Source organism: Candoia aspera, chromosome 13 (genome assembly GCF_035149785.1).
Source record: "Candoia aspera isolate rCanAsp1 chromosome 13, rCanAsp1.hap2, whole genome shotgun sequence".
Classification (NCBI taxonomy): Eukaryota; Metazoa; Chordata; class Lepidosauria; order Squamata; family Boidae; genus Candoia; species Candoia aspera.
In genome coordinates this window covers 7,064,969-7,081,324 of record NC_086165.1, presented here as the reverse complement: position 1 = coordinate 7,081,324, position 16,356 = coordinate 7,064,969, and the positions used below count along the sequence as shown (strand labels likewise).

General features: G+C 42.9%; 1 protein-coding gene across 1 annotated transcript in view; it reads right to left on the bottom strand.

Annotated features, from left to right (window-relative positions):
- DUOX2 (dual oxidase 2) overlaps window positions 1–16,356 on the bottom strand; it is a 34,518-nt gene that overhangs the window by 14,952 nt on the left and 3,210 nt on the right. Inside the window, exons 4-19 of the mRNA XM_063314189.1 lie at window positions 15,629–15,816; window positions 14,084–14,285; window positions 13,234–13,400; window positions 12,639–12,702; window positions 11,510–11,606; window positions 10,327–10,417; window positions 9,733–9,835; window positions 9,296–9,456; window positions 8,377–8,543; window positions 6,795–6,907; window positions 5,325–5,462; window positions 4,567–4,680; window positions 3,983–4,185; window positions 3,251–3,436; window positions 1,043–1,268; window positions 95–188 (exon numbers count right to left, since the gene is read on the bottom strand). Coding sequence (XP_063170259.1) covers window positions 95–188; window positions 1,043–1,268; window positions 3,251–3,436; window positions 3,983–4,185; window positions 4,567–4,680; window positions 5,325–5,462; window positions 6,795–6,907; window positions 8,377–8,543; window positions 9,296–9,456; window positions 9,733–9,835; window positions 10,327–10,417; window positions 11,510–11,606; window positions 12,639–12,702; window positions 13,234–13,400; window positions 14,084–14,285; window positions 15,629–15,816 — 2,314 coding nt within the window. The remainder of the gene's footprint in view (window positions 1–94; window positions 189–1,042; window positions 1,269–3,250; window positions 3,437–3,982; window positions 4,186–4,566; window positions 4,681–5,324; window positions 5,463–6,794; window positions 6,908–8,376; window positions 8,544–9,295; window positions 9,457–9,732; window positions 9,836–10,326; window positions 10,418–11,509; window positions 11,607–12,638; window positions 12,703–13,233; window positions 13,401–14,083; window positions 14,286–15,628; window positions 15,817–16,356) is intronic.

Sequence of the window (16,356 nt, the reverse complement as noted above, 5' to 3'; positions counted from 1 at the left end):
TAGTGGTCTAGCACATGGAAGGTTCTGCTGAAATTCCAGCATCTCTCCAGCAAGAATCAGTTACGATCACAAAAGCCAAACCAGCAGAAGTTACCTTAGCATCCGAAAGAATTCTTCCTTTGAAAGGAAGCCGTTTCCATCTATATCATACATGGTAAACATCAGTTTGGACTTCTCCTGGGGAGATCCTGGTCGAGAGAGAGAGAGAAGAACATAGACCATGCATCATAAGCACGGTTCATTGCGCGGCCCTGGTTATTTGAAGAGATCCTCAAAGCCCATTTCTTGGTCTTGTTGACAATCAGAAAGGAAGGAAAGACTTAGTTCTGAGTGTGGAGAGGATTCAGGAAATAGGTGGGTGATAAGATAGAAAAGACATTGTTGCAACAACTCAAAAGTTCATGGGTTGTGGTGATGGCTGTCCATAAAATCACACTATCCTGAAGTTCATCATGTTGGCTGAAAGGCTAATGCAATCCTGCCAGCTTCTATGGACCAAGAGTGAGTCCCTACCAGAGGTTCTACTATAATAATGTCATCTACCTCCAGTCCTTGTTTTAGGTTCTCAAGGAAGATGTCAAAGGATCCTGCCCCCTCCCACCAGCCCCACCTGTTTGTTTCTGGAACTGAAGGGAAAGACCTCTGTTGTCTCCTATCCTGTTCAGCATCAGTGGATGGATAAACTGATGTAATATCAAAATTCGTATTTTAGTTGAGTACTAAATATTAGGGCTGCCTTCACATGGTTACTGAATTAACCCATTTTCTTAGGCTGCACAAGTCACTGACCCATAAACAAATTAAACAGTCTGGATTTGCACAACATACAAAGCCACCCAAAAATAAAATGCAAAGAATAAAATACAACTCCTAGCCAGGTTTAATGCAATCTAAGCTTAGCCTGTTATAGAAACACAGCTGTTAATCTACCTGATCTATAAAGTGTTTCATATGAACACAACAGTTTGACGCCAGATTGCAGAGGTCCTGACTGCAGTTAACTCCATCCCAACCCTTACAGTTGAGTAGTCTCAAGTTTCACCTTTCATAAAGACCACCAAGATGTCCAGGAATTCCCGGAAGGAGAGATACCCGTTCCCATCTTTGTCGGCGAGAGAGAACATGGAGTCCACAAATATAGACTGGGGCTTGAGGCCTAGTGCTTCAGCAAACTCCGCCCGGCTCAGCTCACACTTTAATGCTTCCTTGGCTTTTTGAGATGTTTCCAAACTGAGTTCTCCAGCATCTAATCTGTCAATGTTTAGAACCTAAAAGAGTAAGACCAATGATCACATTCCCCAAAGGAAGGAAGTCCACTCACTTTCCATCAGTAAGACAAGACACTCTAAACAAGACTAGGATATCTCTTGCTCTTGCAGTCCTGCTGTGCAAATATGACTTACTATTAACTTACAAGAGGAAGTTTGGTCTACATTTCAGTCATTCCGACTGGTGATAAAATCATTCAGTTAGGCAACATTACATAGCCGATTTTATTATTCAGCAGCATATGTACGCAACGTCTTCCAACAAATAAAAGGAAGTTGTTTCAGGTGGTACGACCCTCCTTTGATGTCCTGCTTTGGCAATAAGTCTCATGGATAGCATCCATTCTGTGACTTTTTGGCTTGTGAGCTTAGCATTCCTGTGCAAGCATTGGGGGGCAGTAGTTAGAGAACTACCTATTTATTGTAAACTGCCCAGAGTCCCCCACTGGGGGAGATGGGCGGTGACATAAATTTAATAAACAAACAAACAAACAAACTGATGATGGATGGAGCGAGATCCCACTGAACTATTCCAGTGGGTAAGAATCTCACTGAGAAATCTCCGGTTCCTCGCTGTCTTTAACTTAACTTACGAAGGAGTTGTGAAGAGTAAAAACAAAACAAAACTGAGTTAAATGTGAGATGAAAATGAAAACAATAGGTGACGTTATGGAGGAAAGATGAATTTGTAACCCGGCTTTGCGTGGCAGGGAGGGAAAGAGGACATTAAAAAGGTAGAACTGCTATAAATGCTGATAGCACTGTTTGTACTATTTGCGCAAGTCCTTTAAAACTATTCAGTTGAGTGGGCTGAACTCAAGAAGAGAGGTAATTACCAACACTGTGGGATTGTGAAATCCTTTGCCATGTGCATAGATGCAAAACAGAACAGAGATTTGGTTAATGTTGACCTTGTAGGAGGAGAACCATGTTACTCTAAGGTGGCCCCAAATCCCAAGGAGTCTGGTAGCACCTTTTCAGGCTAACAAAGTTTATTAAAAGTCGTGAGCTCAAAGCTTACGCATTAAAAAAAAAAATAGTCTAGAAGTGCTACAAGATTCTTCGGATTTTTGGTGAACGTTGATGAATAACAGATGCGTCTGCAGAACCGAAGGCATTGATCAAAAGGACAAAAGCAGTGTTCCACTATTGTGATATGTCCCTTCCATTCATATGACACATGTACAAAAGAAGGGGAGCCTGTATCACAACAATGCATTGCTGCTTTCATCAACTGATGAACTGAATTTCATTCATTCATCCCTGCTGAACCCAGTTTAAAAAAAGAGTTATTTTCTTCATCTTTTGGGACCTGGAAGAGGAATCATTTGGAATCAAGAAAATTAAAGCTTTGTGTTTAAAGCTATTTAATCTCTTTGGGGGGAAAAAGATCTAAAAGATCTAAAAGGATTTGGAGATGCAGATTTTTTATATTGTGGCTCTCTTCTCTTATACCTAAGTTTTCTGGGAGATGTCCTTTGCTTTCAATGAGTTTTGCTTAACAGATGTAGGATTTTCTGCTGTGTAGGAGAATCTCTAGTGCAGATATTTCTACATAAATCTGGTGGGCACATGTGTAAATAAATCAACTTAAATACATTTTCAAGCTTCAGTTCCAGCTTTCTCTCTGGTGGAAACTAACAATGGAATGCTGTGCTACTCAGCTTGTCACTGGGGTTCAATGGGGTTACAAGTAATTCCTATAAACTTACCCCAGCATGGGGTATTCCAGATGTGTTGGGTTACAATTTTGCTGTTGGTTATATGGGAAAAGTCTCATTTCTTTATACCCTTTTGCAACCCCTTAAATGCTTCCAGAATTCAGGGCCAAAAGTTGTGGTTTGCCACCAAAATCCATCCTTTTAAGAACTGTACTGTTACGCTTTTACATTGACGCTTTTGTGTGTATTGTATTTCTCTTACACATTAAAACAGCCTGGTTGATTTTTTTTAAGAAAAAGAGGAACAGCTTCCCCGCTGACCTGAGCAAATGAATGCCGGAAAAAAATTTCCAGAATGTCTTTTCTCTGCTGCTTGGTTACTGCCTTCTTCAGCAGCTGCTGTTCACTCATCACCGATACTTGGAGAGACAACGCATTTCTTTCCAAGTAGGTTTTCAGATGTCCAAGAAAGTCCTTGCATTCTGCTTCTACATTAAACAGCAACACCTAAGAGCAACAGTGAGAAAGGAGACATTCACAGCTGAGAAGAGAATTTTCAGGCTTGGTAAGTCTGCAGCTATTTTCATTTCAGAGACAATTGAACCACAACAATGCTCTGTTGTAAATAGCCCAAGACTACAGAACCTAAAAGACAGCCTTCTTCTACACTACTCTTCCATATTTTAATTTTTAAGACATTGCATAAGATATTCAGAATACTTTAGATGCTCGTGAATTCAACAATGACTTAGATATTTATAAGAGGGGCTTCTCCATGGTGGCCCAGACCATGGATAGCCTTTCCAGAAATATTCATTTAGCACCAACTCTTTGACGCTCTCAAAAGAGCAGTTAAAACAACCACATTCCTACTGCTGTTAAATAGTTGGCATAAAATTATGGGTTTTGTGGAGATAATCCTGGATGCTGTTTCATTTTTCCTAAGGTTCCTGGGGGCTGGGAAGTGCTGGAAGACCCAAAGGCAAGTTGGAAATGTTTCCAGGATGTAAATGAGAACATAAATAGTTGGTTGTCACCCTCCTTGGTACATACCAGGTCATATTCTTTAGGAATCTTCAGAAGTATAGCTTTGCTGCCTCTGTTGTTGGACATGATGGTCTCCACTTTCTGCTGGCTTTTTAGGGTTATGCTTCGAACCACAGCCAGCTTGCTATCAAGCACTTTGATGACTTTGTCTTCCTGCAGCTGGATGTAGACAAGTGAACTATCTGACTTGGAGTCTTGCCATTCAAAGGCTGGGGGAAGAGGACTCTGTATTAGCCTTGCATTTTCGAACCATCAGGTTCCCATTTCCCAATGAACCTTTTAGCATCTCTGACGACACCTACAGTAGATTTTTTTTTGAAGGTAATGCATCTATTTACATCAATATAACTAACACCCAAGTGTTCATAACTTTTCTCCATCACTCTCTCATCTGCAGGAATCTAAACCCAATAGTATAACCCTTATACTAACACTTATAAATAGTGTAAGTGAATAGAACACAAGGGAGAGATGCAATAGCTTCTGATTAACAATTAGAAAAAAAATTCTCCAGGAACTGGACATTTGATCCATCTTGTGTTTGAATGGAGTCTTTGAGTAGTGGCCTCTCTGGCAAAATTGCTCCTCACCTTGGATTCCTTCAGCAGATACTTCTGGATGACTGGTGGGATTTTGCTTCTTCTGTAACTTACGGAAAGATCTCCTCCGGAAAACAGCAACAACCCAGGCAATGAAGAGACTCACTGCAGAAATACCAGTAAGAAAAGCATTGGCTGATGTTGCAACAGCTGGAGTTGTTCACAGATGCCAGTCCTGGAGCCAACAGTGAGCATTGTTGGGGACCTGCAAATTCTTCCTATTAGCTAATGACATTGATCACCTCATGCTACTTTTCTCCAAGCTGATCCTCTGGAGATATTGGGATGACAAATCACAGAATTCTTCACCACTATGGACAACAGTCCTGCTACCTGCACATTCTATGACAGCCTCAATCACCTGTGGTGCCATTGCCTTCTACTGATCCGCTTAAAGAGCAGAGGGCATAGTGGAACCCAAGGGGGCTAAAATCAAGGGTTGGCCAAAGATTCCAGGTCCATACATGTTGTTTCCCATTGTCTCAATCTTCACTTTCTTCAGAGAGAGCATTTAGCTGTTGCCAGAATGGTGCAAGTTGAATGGCCTACAGTAATAAGCTGTGGGTCCAACACTTGTTCCACTGATGTTTGAACTACTGGTTCTTTTCTCTGCAAGTGAACACTCAGATGCACTGCACTTACAGAGATGCTTCATGCAAGTTTTCAGCAATCTCACTCCCAGGACATGTCTGCAGGTGAACCCCACCTTGGGATGTAAAGGAAAATTCCAAACCTGGACTGAAACAAACCTAAAGGTAAGCAACACAGGGCAGCGATGAGGATTCCAAAACCAGCAGCACTTCCTTCAAAGTAATCTATGATGGTCAGCTGTTTGCAGGAAGGGAGGTTCTGCAAATACATTGGCTTGGGCTGGGGACATGGATCATCTGGTGGTGGAAAAATGCAAAGTGACACCTCCACCTCAGTTCAGTTTGATTGCCTCTGTTCTTCCCTCCAGCAGAGTTTCTTAGGACTCTGTATATTTTCCTTCTTTCCTCTAGTCTGAAACCAGACCCACCTCTCTCCAACAGTGGTTTGGTTTGGTTTCTATGCCTAGCAGGGTAAAATCCAAATTAGCCCAGGGCTCCATCCAAAAAGCAATGGGACTCACTCGAACCTAGGTGAATGTATGCTGTTTTACCTCCCTCCCTGCGGTAAGCAGATGACATCTTAGCTGATCTGGATTAACAAGCATAGGTAAGGCAAGGGGATGGTATGTTGTAACTCTGGAAATTTCTCCATGCTGTAATAACCAGCTGGGGAGATTTGAGTATTTGGCCCCAGAATTAATAAACCTGCTCTTGAAGCAAGACAAGAGGAATGCCATAAAAACGTCTGCATGCCAAATCTTGCAAGGCAGGGCAAGAATGCTGCTGACCCGGATGCTACTGGAGACTCAAGCTGTCCATATTTAACATCCAAAGCAGGAGTCTCTGCAGGGGTGGTCACTGGCTTCAAAGCAGCAGGTGCAACCGGGTGATCAAAGCCTTGCTTCTTTTCAACCTGCATGGAATGCATTGCAGACATGTAAAAGGGGGTGGGGCTTCAATCCCCTGGTTTTGCTTGCCATTCTGAGGCCAGTGACTATCCCTGTAGACTTGCTGTGGCCTTTTGTACACCATTTATGCAGCTGCCCTCATTCAAAAGACTTGGGGTTGCCAATATTCAAATAACAAATTAAGCTGAGAAAAGAGAATGCTGCAAGGCTCTCTCTGACTAAAAACACTGGCCCTATTTGCACGTAATCCTAAATTACCATTTGGTGCTTTGTCAAAAGCTCTTAAGCTCATTCCCAACCACCCCCACCACGCTTTAGGTAACGAATCCAGAATTTTCTGTATGTAATGTAGACATTCAGCTTCTGAGTTCCAGATTGTCTTCTTCCTCCTTGTTGAAAGCCTTCCAACATTTCTAATATGGGTACAAATGATGGACTTGTTCATAGGCATGCACAGCAGTGGTAGCAACAGGGGGAAGGGGGAGTAATGAAACATGCATTACGATGTCGTGACACAAGCTCTGCCCCTTAGATACTTGTGTGCAACACTGCAATGCAAGTATGAAAGGGTGGAGCTTCTTCATGACATTTTGATGCAGGTTTGTTCAAAATGAACATCAGCAGGGATAGGAAAGGACACCAGTTAATTTATTTGTTTAGTGTAAAACACTGCCTTGACTCTGTCTCATCCCATGCGGCCCCAAAGAACATAAACACCCACCATTCTTCCAGATAAACACATCTGTTTGGTTAATTTTTGTGTACATGACAGCATCAAGAACATCATGGAAGGTAGTTTTCTTAATGGCCTTGACCTCTTCAGAAGTAAACAGTCTAAGAAAGGGATGAAATGTGAAGAACAATACTCAATGGGATGTTTCTCAATTTTTCTCGGAGAGGAACTCAGCACCAAGTCTTATCAGCTGGCTACTTCAACACAGGCTTTTGAGAATACAAGAAGCAGCCTTCTGAGGAGACAGACCACTGGTTTGTCAGCCCTTTATGGTCCACTTGGAGGAGGTATGGATCTCTAGGCCACAGATGGAGCACCTGCGATCTGGGAATTCTTCCCTTTCTTGTAATAGCATATAAGCTCTGCACTGTTTCAAATACTTAGAAAAAGCTGCCACCCAAAGCAACAAAGTATGGCCAAGAGGCCCACCATCCAAGGTGTCACCAAATCCTTCAGAGTGCTTATCCAATCAGTGCTACACAGAGGAGAAAAGGACTTTTAAGAATGTATCTAGAGGAGAGTCAGGTTATCTATGGTTCTCCAGATGTTGCCAGCTTATAGCTAGAATGGCCAACATCTCTCAACACAAGCTCTACTGGCTGTTTGAATGGAGACCCCTTCAGAATCTTGTAGGCACATCAAAGGAATAGCATGGTGACATTATGGACCATCAGCTGCTTAGAAATAATGGAGAACCACAAAGATGCAATGGTATGTGGGAAAGACCTTGGGAGACTGAGTGAGGAGACACTGCCAAGGGAATGGTCAGATAAGAGACAGCATGGTTCTCAGCTGGATAGTGAGCAGGACAAGAGACTCAGAAGAGACCCTCCCTAGTTTCTCAGGCCATAAAGGAGATGGGGGGGTGAACTGTACTTTCAGACTTGCAAGATTCTGTCAATGTAGCTTTCCAATAAAGTAGACTTAGCTCATCTGGTTGTGATTCCTATCTGGTTAGCCCTGCAGGGCCAGCATCAATCTTCTAAGTCTCTTGCCCCACCCACTATCTACCTGAGGGCTATGCTGTCTGTTATCTGACTGTTCCCTTGGCAGCATCTCTTCCCCCAGTCTCCCAAGGTCTTTCCCACATACCATTATGAAAGGCTATATCCGCATAGCATGCTTAACCTCATATTCAATTAACACGTTATCTATAAATCTGAAAATTTAAACTAACTGGGGGGCTGGTTTCACATAACATGCTAAGCCACAGACAAAAAAAGGAAAAAAAAAGCCCTAACAAAGTTTGACACTAATAAAGCTTAGCGTTTTGGGAGAATGCATCAGCTAGACCTTCAGTGTGTTAAGCATAAATACAGCCATAATGACATGGTTAGAATGCCAGGTTAGATCTGGGAGGCTGAACTTCAAATCTTCATTCAAGCATGAAATGTTTGGGGTGGGTTTGGGATCAGTCACTATTTCTCAGCCTAAACTACCTTTTCAAGTCATTGTGAAAATAAAAAAAAAAGGTGAGGCAACCTCTCACCATACATTCCCAGAGGAAAGAAAGAAGGGATGGAAACCGAAGGATTAAATTAAATGATCTTCTGATGGGATAACTTCTTACCCATTCTTGGTGTTTTCAAACCAGAATCGGTCTCCATCTCGTAGGCGAACAAACTGGTCCTCAATGATGGCTCGGAAAAGGGCCTCATCCTCTTCCAGCATCGCTCCAAGAAGCAGCTCCAGGTGATCAGGGCTGCCACCATACAGGTTTGCGGTTAATTCAAGGATCTAGGAGTAAACAGACCATTTGGTTTAAGGCTGAATGAGTGGAAGGTGTGCCTGAACAGTTAAAAGAGGTGGGGAGATTATTGTCCCTTTTTAGTTTGGTACCAGGTACAAAATGGGAAGAGACCCTTGTGACCAGAATAAAATAAGTACAATTGGATGAATGGCTTTTCAAGAGTAAATAGTGGATGCTAGAGGCTTGATCTGGTTCAGATTGGCTCCACTGCTTTTGCTGTTCGAACTGGAACAAACCTCCTGCTCACTCCAACAGAAGGCAGAGAAGAGGACCAAGCTGCATTAGCTTCTGTTTCCTACCTATTGGGAATTTTAAGGAATACGAATAACAGGGAGAACTGTTTTCTACTGAAGTCTGTATCAGTTGGAAGAGTCCATGTGCCTTAAATACCTGGAGAGGGATTGAAAAAGGGTCAAGATGTATGTTGGGTTAGGTCAAAGTTTTGTCCATTGAGTAGCATGATCTTCCCACAGTTGGTTTAATGATCTATGTGCAATAGCACAATAGCTGTCAAGCATTTTTCTTATGTGGAGTAGTGGGAAAAACACAGAGTCAGATTAATGTCGAGCATTGTTCTCGTATGTAAAGAAAAGATCCTTCATGGCTTTTGAGCTTCTACATCTATTTAAGGTTTAAAGGGAAGCAATAGTAGGCCTGATTTCAATGGACAAGATGCCGCTCATTTTCTATCCGCCTTCCACCCCATCTCATGTCCATTTTAACTCCTCTGACATGGTACCGTTTGGTTCTTCTGGTTAATATCTTTCCATTCCTTAGCAGGCTGCAGTTGGAAGAACTCCCTGGCTTTATTATAGGTAGATAATCCAAGGTCTCTTCCTCGCTGGATCCAGCTCGCCACAAAATCCATTCGGGAGTACTTCACCGTCCCATACCAGTAATCTTGAGAAGAAGAACAAGACAGAACATCCATAGTGGAGCAAAATGGAAGAATGTCCAGATAAAGAAAAAAGGTAAAGAACAAAGGAATCATGACATTAAAGGCAAGCAAATTAGCTGAAAGCCCCACAAGCAGGAGGCAAGATGGTCCACCCCAAATTTCTGAGGGCTGCAGTACATTTTCCCCCCTCAGCTTTGCAGAAGGAATGAAACCTCCCCCATTTTTTTTGAGCACCATCAAAAGAGAGAGCATTCCAATAGATGGATGAAAAGATATACCTCGGAGATCTTCAACCACAGTGTTGTCTTGCTGCTTGGTAATTTGAGAACTCATTCCCAGAAGCAGATCATCTACATCCTCAGCTGTCTGGAGGTTAGGATTCTGACCAAGAAGAAAACACTTTGCATGAAGTACTAGTCTATTGCAAAGCTATACCTGGTCAGCTCCAAGAAGACATGTCAGCACTAGGTCAGATCTTTGGAGCAATGCTCACAATGATGATATGTCCTGGGTTCCTGGGAATGGCTTCTGTCTTAGTGAAATCACCAACTGAACTAGAGGTATAAGAAGCCACCTTATAATGAAGCAGGACATTTGATGACCTATTCTAGTACTTTCTATATTGATGAAGGCTGTCCAGGATTTTAGGCAGGTGACCTCCTCAGTCCCACCTGGAGATGTTGAAGATTGAAACTTGGGACTGTTGCATGCAACCCAAGTGATCCACCTCTGATTTGTAATTTTTCATATGACATGAATATTTCACCAGGAATCCACTTACTCAATACATTTTCTTGCAATCTCCATCTCTTGAGCACCTTCAACTAGGAATGCATATTTAGTTGCTCTTGTATAGCTCCGAAGGTCCTTACCTCCCGGCTCCAGTAGTTGTTGCATAGACGGAGGGCTGGAGAGGGCTGTCCATTTATGTCAGACACATTTCGGAAATCACAACTTGAATTCCTAAAAAGAATCAGAAGAAATGAGATTAGGGCTCTCTGTGGGAGATCAGTACAATGCCTACACCCATTGGCGAAAGACAGCAAGAGTGGAAGAGACAAAGAAGAAGCCAGCCAGATGGCTATTGGGTTTATGAGATATATAATTCTGATAATGCTCCATCTGCAAAGACAGCCTATTGACGTGCCATCCAAGTCTTGGGTTTTTCAAGGTGCAGCAGGAGACTCTGTTGACAGTGGTTGAGTTCTTAGCTTACACTGGTTCACCATGGCTGTTTGAATAAGCCAAGGCTGGCTGGGTTGACACATTATAAACTAAAATGGCTGGATTCACGCAAAACCTTAAGCCAGAACTAGAGAAACTGCATTGGATATTGTGTGAATCCAGCCTTGTTATCCGCTGGAGAAAAGCGAGAGCTGGACCATAAGGAAGGCTGAGCGAAGGAAGATCGATGCTTTTGAACTGTGGTGTTGGAGGAAAATTCTGAGAGTGCCTTGGACTGCAAGAAGATCCAACCAGTCCATCCTCCAGGAAATAAAGCCAGACTGCTCACTTGAGGGAATGATATTAAAGGCAAAACTGAAATACTTTGGCCACATAATGAGAAGACAGGACACCCTGGAGAAGATGCTGATGCTAGGGAGAGTGGAAGGCAAAAGGAAGAGGGGCCGACCAAGGGCAAGATGGATGGATGATATTCTAGAGGTGACGGACTCGTCCCTGGGGGAGCTGGGGGTGTTGACGACCGACAGGAAGCTCTGGCGTGGGCTGGTCCATGAAGTCACGAAGAGTCGGAAGCGACTAAACGAATAAACAACAAACACATGGAGCTTTCCATGGTGCTGCCTTTCTCTGCTCTGTATGGAAGAGGGTTTCTACCTTGAGCTGCCATGCCTGGCATGCTCACCTTGTCTGGATTTTACCTACTCACCCCTCCCTCTCCTTCCTTCCTGCCTGCCTGCCTGCCTGAATTTTCCTGCTTAGATTTCACAGTGTCAGGTGTGACTGACTACTTTGTGAAGCTTAAAAACTGTAGTTCTAGACATCTCTCTATCTCTGGCTTCACTATTATTTTCAAAAAACTGCTTTTCTTACCTCATATAGACTCCAGATGGAACTCTAGTGCCAAGGAAGAGTGCAGAAGCCACGAGGAATTCGGGAGAGATCCTGGAGTCCACATGCTGCTTGTAACCTACAACACAAAGCGTGGTACAAGGGAGAGCAAAAGGCATATTAAATACAGAAGAATTATACCTCCCACTGCACAGATATTCAGCCAGTCCATCTAGATTGCCTTAGCGGGATTTGTGTGCTTGGCCGAACAGAAACTGGTATTGATAGAGCAAGGATATGTAGAACCCTATTATATATCAATCCATCAATCAATTTTTATAGACCAGCGTAGAACTAATAACATATCAATTATGCTAAAATAGAAATAAAAATAAAAAGTCAGATTGATAGAATGAAATAAGGTAAAGATAAAATTATTAAGGTAAAATTAGAGAGTACAGGTATTAAAATGCAAAAGAATCATATAAAATTACAATTAATTTTACAATGGATAATCTAAAGGCTATAAATAACTAAGACAGATAACTGCAAAAGGACAAAGCTATTATATAGTGTTCTCTACCTTGTACTGTCTAAGTATACAGGACTCCAACTTCCATAGCCAATGGGGAGGGGTTATACCCTGAAAGCCTGGAGGGCACCTTGTTGCCTATTCTGTCTTTCAGCCTGGTGCAGAGGTACTTCGAAGCATTTTACTGAAGCTCAGAAGATGTAGAGAAGGGAATTCTTTGACACCCCCTGTGATGTTTTGATTTTTAAACGGAAGATCTTGGGATGTTAATGCAATTTAGTATTCTTATATAGGGTGAAAACCCAGAGGATTGCAAATACATATAGGCTGTGAAATGACAATGGATTCCAGCCTTTTCTACACAAACTTATAAAATCAAGGAAGATGTGGCTAAGGCAGTTCTTCATATTTATTTGTTTATTTGTTTATTTGTTTATTTATTAGTTGCATTTATATTACCACCCATCTCCCCCAGTGGGGGACTCTGGGCGGTTTACAATAAAAAACAATTCAGTTTTTACAGAAAGCTGAACTCATATCCACAAGAATACCCTTATCTTCCTTCCCCTTCACGCAGCCAATGCAAGTCTCCTGTCCTTTTCCATTTGGCATCTGTTCTGTTCTGTTGGCATTCCTCACCTTCGTAACGTGTGATGTTTTCCTTCTCCAAAAAGGTTGGCAGCCACTCATACAGCACAATATTCTAGGAGAACAATGAGAAGGTCACGAGACATTGTAAGATGAGCCAATGTATGCTGTTCTGAACTACATGCCGTATTAGGCCAGTGCTACATCGCCAGGAAAGGAGCCAGTCTGACGTAGTGGCTGAAGGCACTGGACTAGGAACAGGAGGAGTTGAGCTCTAGTCCTTCCTGGAGAACGAAAGACAGCTGGGTGACTTTGGCCGACCACTCTGTCCATGTAGTCACCAAGAATCAAGACCGACTTGAAGGATCATGACAAAAACAACAGGCCAATAACAAAACAACAGCCGTTTGCCAGAATATTAAGCAAAGAAAGTACTTTCCAATGCTCTGTGCGCGATATTCCCAAACGACGATTGGTTGGGATTGAACTCAGCACCTTCTGTAGGTAAAATGTGTCTTCTGCTTCTGAACTAATGCCTCTCCCTTAAAGGCCGTGTGGAGGGCAAAGGTGTGGGCCAGGAGGTGCAGATTATCCAAGAAGCTAAATACGCTTTCTGTCTCTCCTCTCTCTCCCATACTCGACTTACCTGGTAAGTCGCAATGACTCTCTTGCGTGCATGTTGGAATACATCCTCGTCTGACCAGCCTGGGTTCTGCTTGGCCAGTTTTTCTGCCCAATGGTTGTGATAGCGGAACCAGACAATGCTCATGGCTTGCAGGAAGACGTTCTCATTTCCTTTGGCATTTCCAAATTCTGGGGGAGAGGAGGAGGAGGAGGGGGGGAGGAGGAGGAAGAGGAGGAGGAGAAGGAGGAGGAGGAGGGGGGAGGAGGAGGAGGAGGAAGAGGAGGAGGAGGAGGAGGAGGGGGGGGAGGAGGGGGGGAGGAGGAAGAGGAGGAGGAGGAGGAGGAGGAGGGGGGGAGGGGGGGAGGAGGAAGAGGAGGAGGAGGAGGAGGAATCATTATTAAAAAGAACCCAAGAGATCTATAAAAGCAAGGTGAATCCTCATGGCCAGATATCAGAGAAGAGATGATGATGATGATGATGATGATGATGATGATGATGATGATGATGATGATGGTGATATAATTTTTAGGACACTCTGCAAAGATGCAGGTGGGAAAAGGCCACTGTGTTTTGTGCTGACCTCTAGATTTCTTCCCTCCATGAAAGGATTAGGTAGTAAAGTCAGATGTTGACGGAAGAATGTGCTCAGAAGTCATCCCCTATTCTGGAAGCTCTAGCACAGAACAGTTGAGTTGTCATTGACCTCCAAGCATTCTAGAATCCTCAAATACACACCCAACTTTCTATTAGTATTTGTTTTTACAGAAAACTGAATGAGGACCTGAAAAGAAATGCTCTGGGATTCCATCCCGACCTCCCTCCCTTTTTTCTAGCCTCTTAAGGAGCTGCTGATGACCCCAAACTTCCTTACCAAAGATGCCTTGTGGTCCACCCCTCCCGGTAGATGGATCCAAAGCCTTCCACATCAAGCTGTTCCCTTTTGCCTGCTTTGGGAAACCACGTTTCATTCCAGGAAGCAGCATTCCTTGGGAGAAACTCCTCAGAGAATCACTCCAGGAATGTGATGAGCCATAGATGGCACTGGCATCTAACCAGCCCGTCACCCCATTTACCTGTTGGAGAACAAAAAGGAAGATGGGATGGAGAGAGTAGAGAAATCAGTTAACTCCAATTCAGTCTCTGAACTGGGTGGGTTGGGTGAATTGACTCTTTTGATAAGGTTTCTGAAGAAAGCAACTTCACACAAGGTAGTCAAAGCCCAGCAAAGTTGGACCTAATGGTGATGCTGAAATCTGTACCTCTCTGCTTATAAATATGCTCCATTTCTTTCAATTATGTGTTCTTACCAACTGCTCCTGTTAGACTGCAACATGCTTAATCTGTTTTTGAATTATCTCATTTTCTCAGCATGGGCAATGCACTGAACTGGGTTCCCACCACATCCTAGACCCCCATCTAACCAAGGTTAATACTAACCAAGATTAGCATGTTGTGTGAATGCATCTGCTAGGTCATGTGGGTGCAAGATAGGGCTTCTTTTTTTTAAGGACTAGTTTTTATGGTTTTGTTCATTTTGGATGTCTTATCTAACCATTCAGCACAACATATTCCTTAATTTTCTCCCAGGGAACAATGAGAAAATGCTCCTCCTTCAGTTTTCACTGATTTGCTGTGAATTTTGGTAGCGTGATTTTGGGGGATTTTAGGAGCAGCAAAAAAAAAAAAAGCAGATTGGGAGAGTAGTTCTAGACAGTGTCCAGCTTGTAGAAAAAGGCTGAAGATCTTTCCAAAATATGCCAGGCTTTTTGAATATTCCTTACTCATGCTTGGAAACCATCAAGAGGTCTTCTCTTTGACCCTGACACTTATTGGATTCCAAACCCATCTAGCTCAGGAAGGAAGACCAGATCTTTCATTCTCCTTTTCAGTAAACTGCATTTTGTTTTGCTGCTCAACCAGGGATTAATTTTAAACCAGCTTCAAACCATGCTTTGTGAAGCTGGCTTGCTTTAACAAGCCACACCTAGATTTCAGAAGCAGTTCCAACTCAGGTTCATCATACCTGCCAGCCTCTGCTTGGAGAAGAAAGGGACCGTCTGTTTTGTGAAGGTATGATGGGAAAGGTAGTCTCATACAGTACATCCAGAAGATACCAGATTGCAAAAGTTGCTATAGTGACTATTCTACTCATTTCTGGCCCCTATCTTCATCTGGTCTTCCTGTTTTCTTAAATGTAGGCGTAGCCTTTGAGACATTTTTTAAAAATATATATTCCAGAGCAAAAAACCAAACAAATTAATCCTGAACATTCCAGCCTTTGACAGAATTTGGCTTGCTCTCCTATGATGTGCCATCACAGGAATCTTCAGAACCGCCCTGCACCTGCCCTTTTTCCCAGACAACCACCTGCAAAAGGAGGAACAGACATGGCACGGATGGCAAAGGATGTTGTTACCATCTCTCGGGGATTGTTGGGGCTTCGTCCTGTTCCTGCAGCCCAACGCATCCGCTGGAAGGGCAGGACAACCTGTTGAGAGCTGCTGGGATCAAAGACAGGATCTCCTAGAGGGATCAGCAAGTTGAGGAATTCGGCTGGACAGCCTGGATTGTCGGCCTCTGAAATCTCTGACAGCATGTGGAATCCTGCCAGATACCCAAAATCAGGAAGGTTAGAGAAACTAGTTGCAATGGATGAGGTATACCTTCTCTAGAGAGAAAGAAAGAAAGAAAGAAAGAAAGAAAGAAAGAAAGAAAGAAAGAAAGAAGGAAAGAAGGAAAGAAGGAAAGAAGGAAAGAAGGAAAGTCACTCCCAGAAAAGCAAACAATCTTCAGTAACATCAAGAAAACAAATATTAGAGCAGTGCTGTGAAATATGTACATATATTTGTCTGTACCTGGTACATGCAACATACTTAAACAGGTCTATTGAAAATCTACTGGATGTGTCTGCACAACATTCAAAGCTTGGCTAATTTAATCTTGGCTAGGTTCTTGGTGCTTAACATGTTGTGCTAGGCCAGCCCGTGCAATCTGTTTGTTTCTTTAACCATTTATATAGCTGCCCATCTCACAACAGTGACTCAAGGTGGCCAACAGAGGGTTGAAGCCAAAACAGAACACTATATAAGCATCAACAAGGTCTAAAAATCACTTCACTTCTGGTCTGAAGACTAGAACTAACAA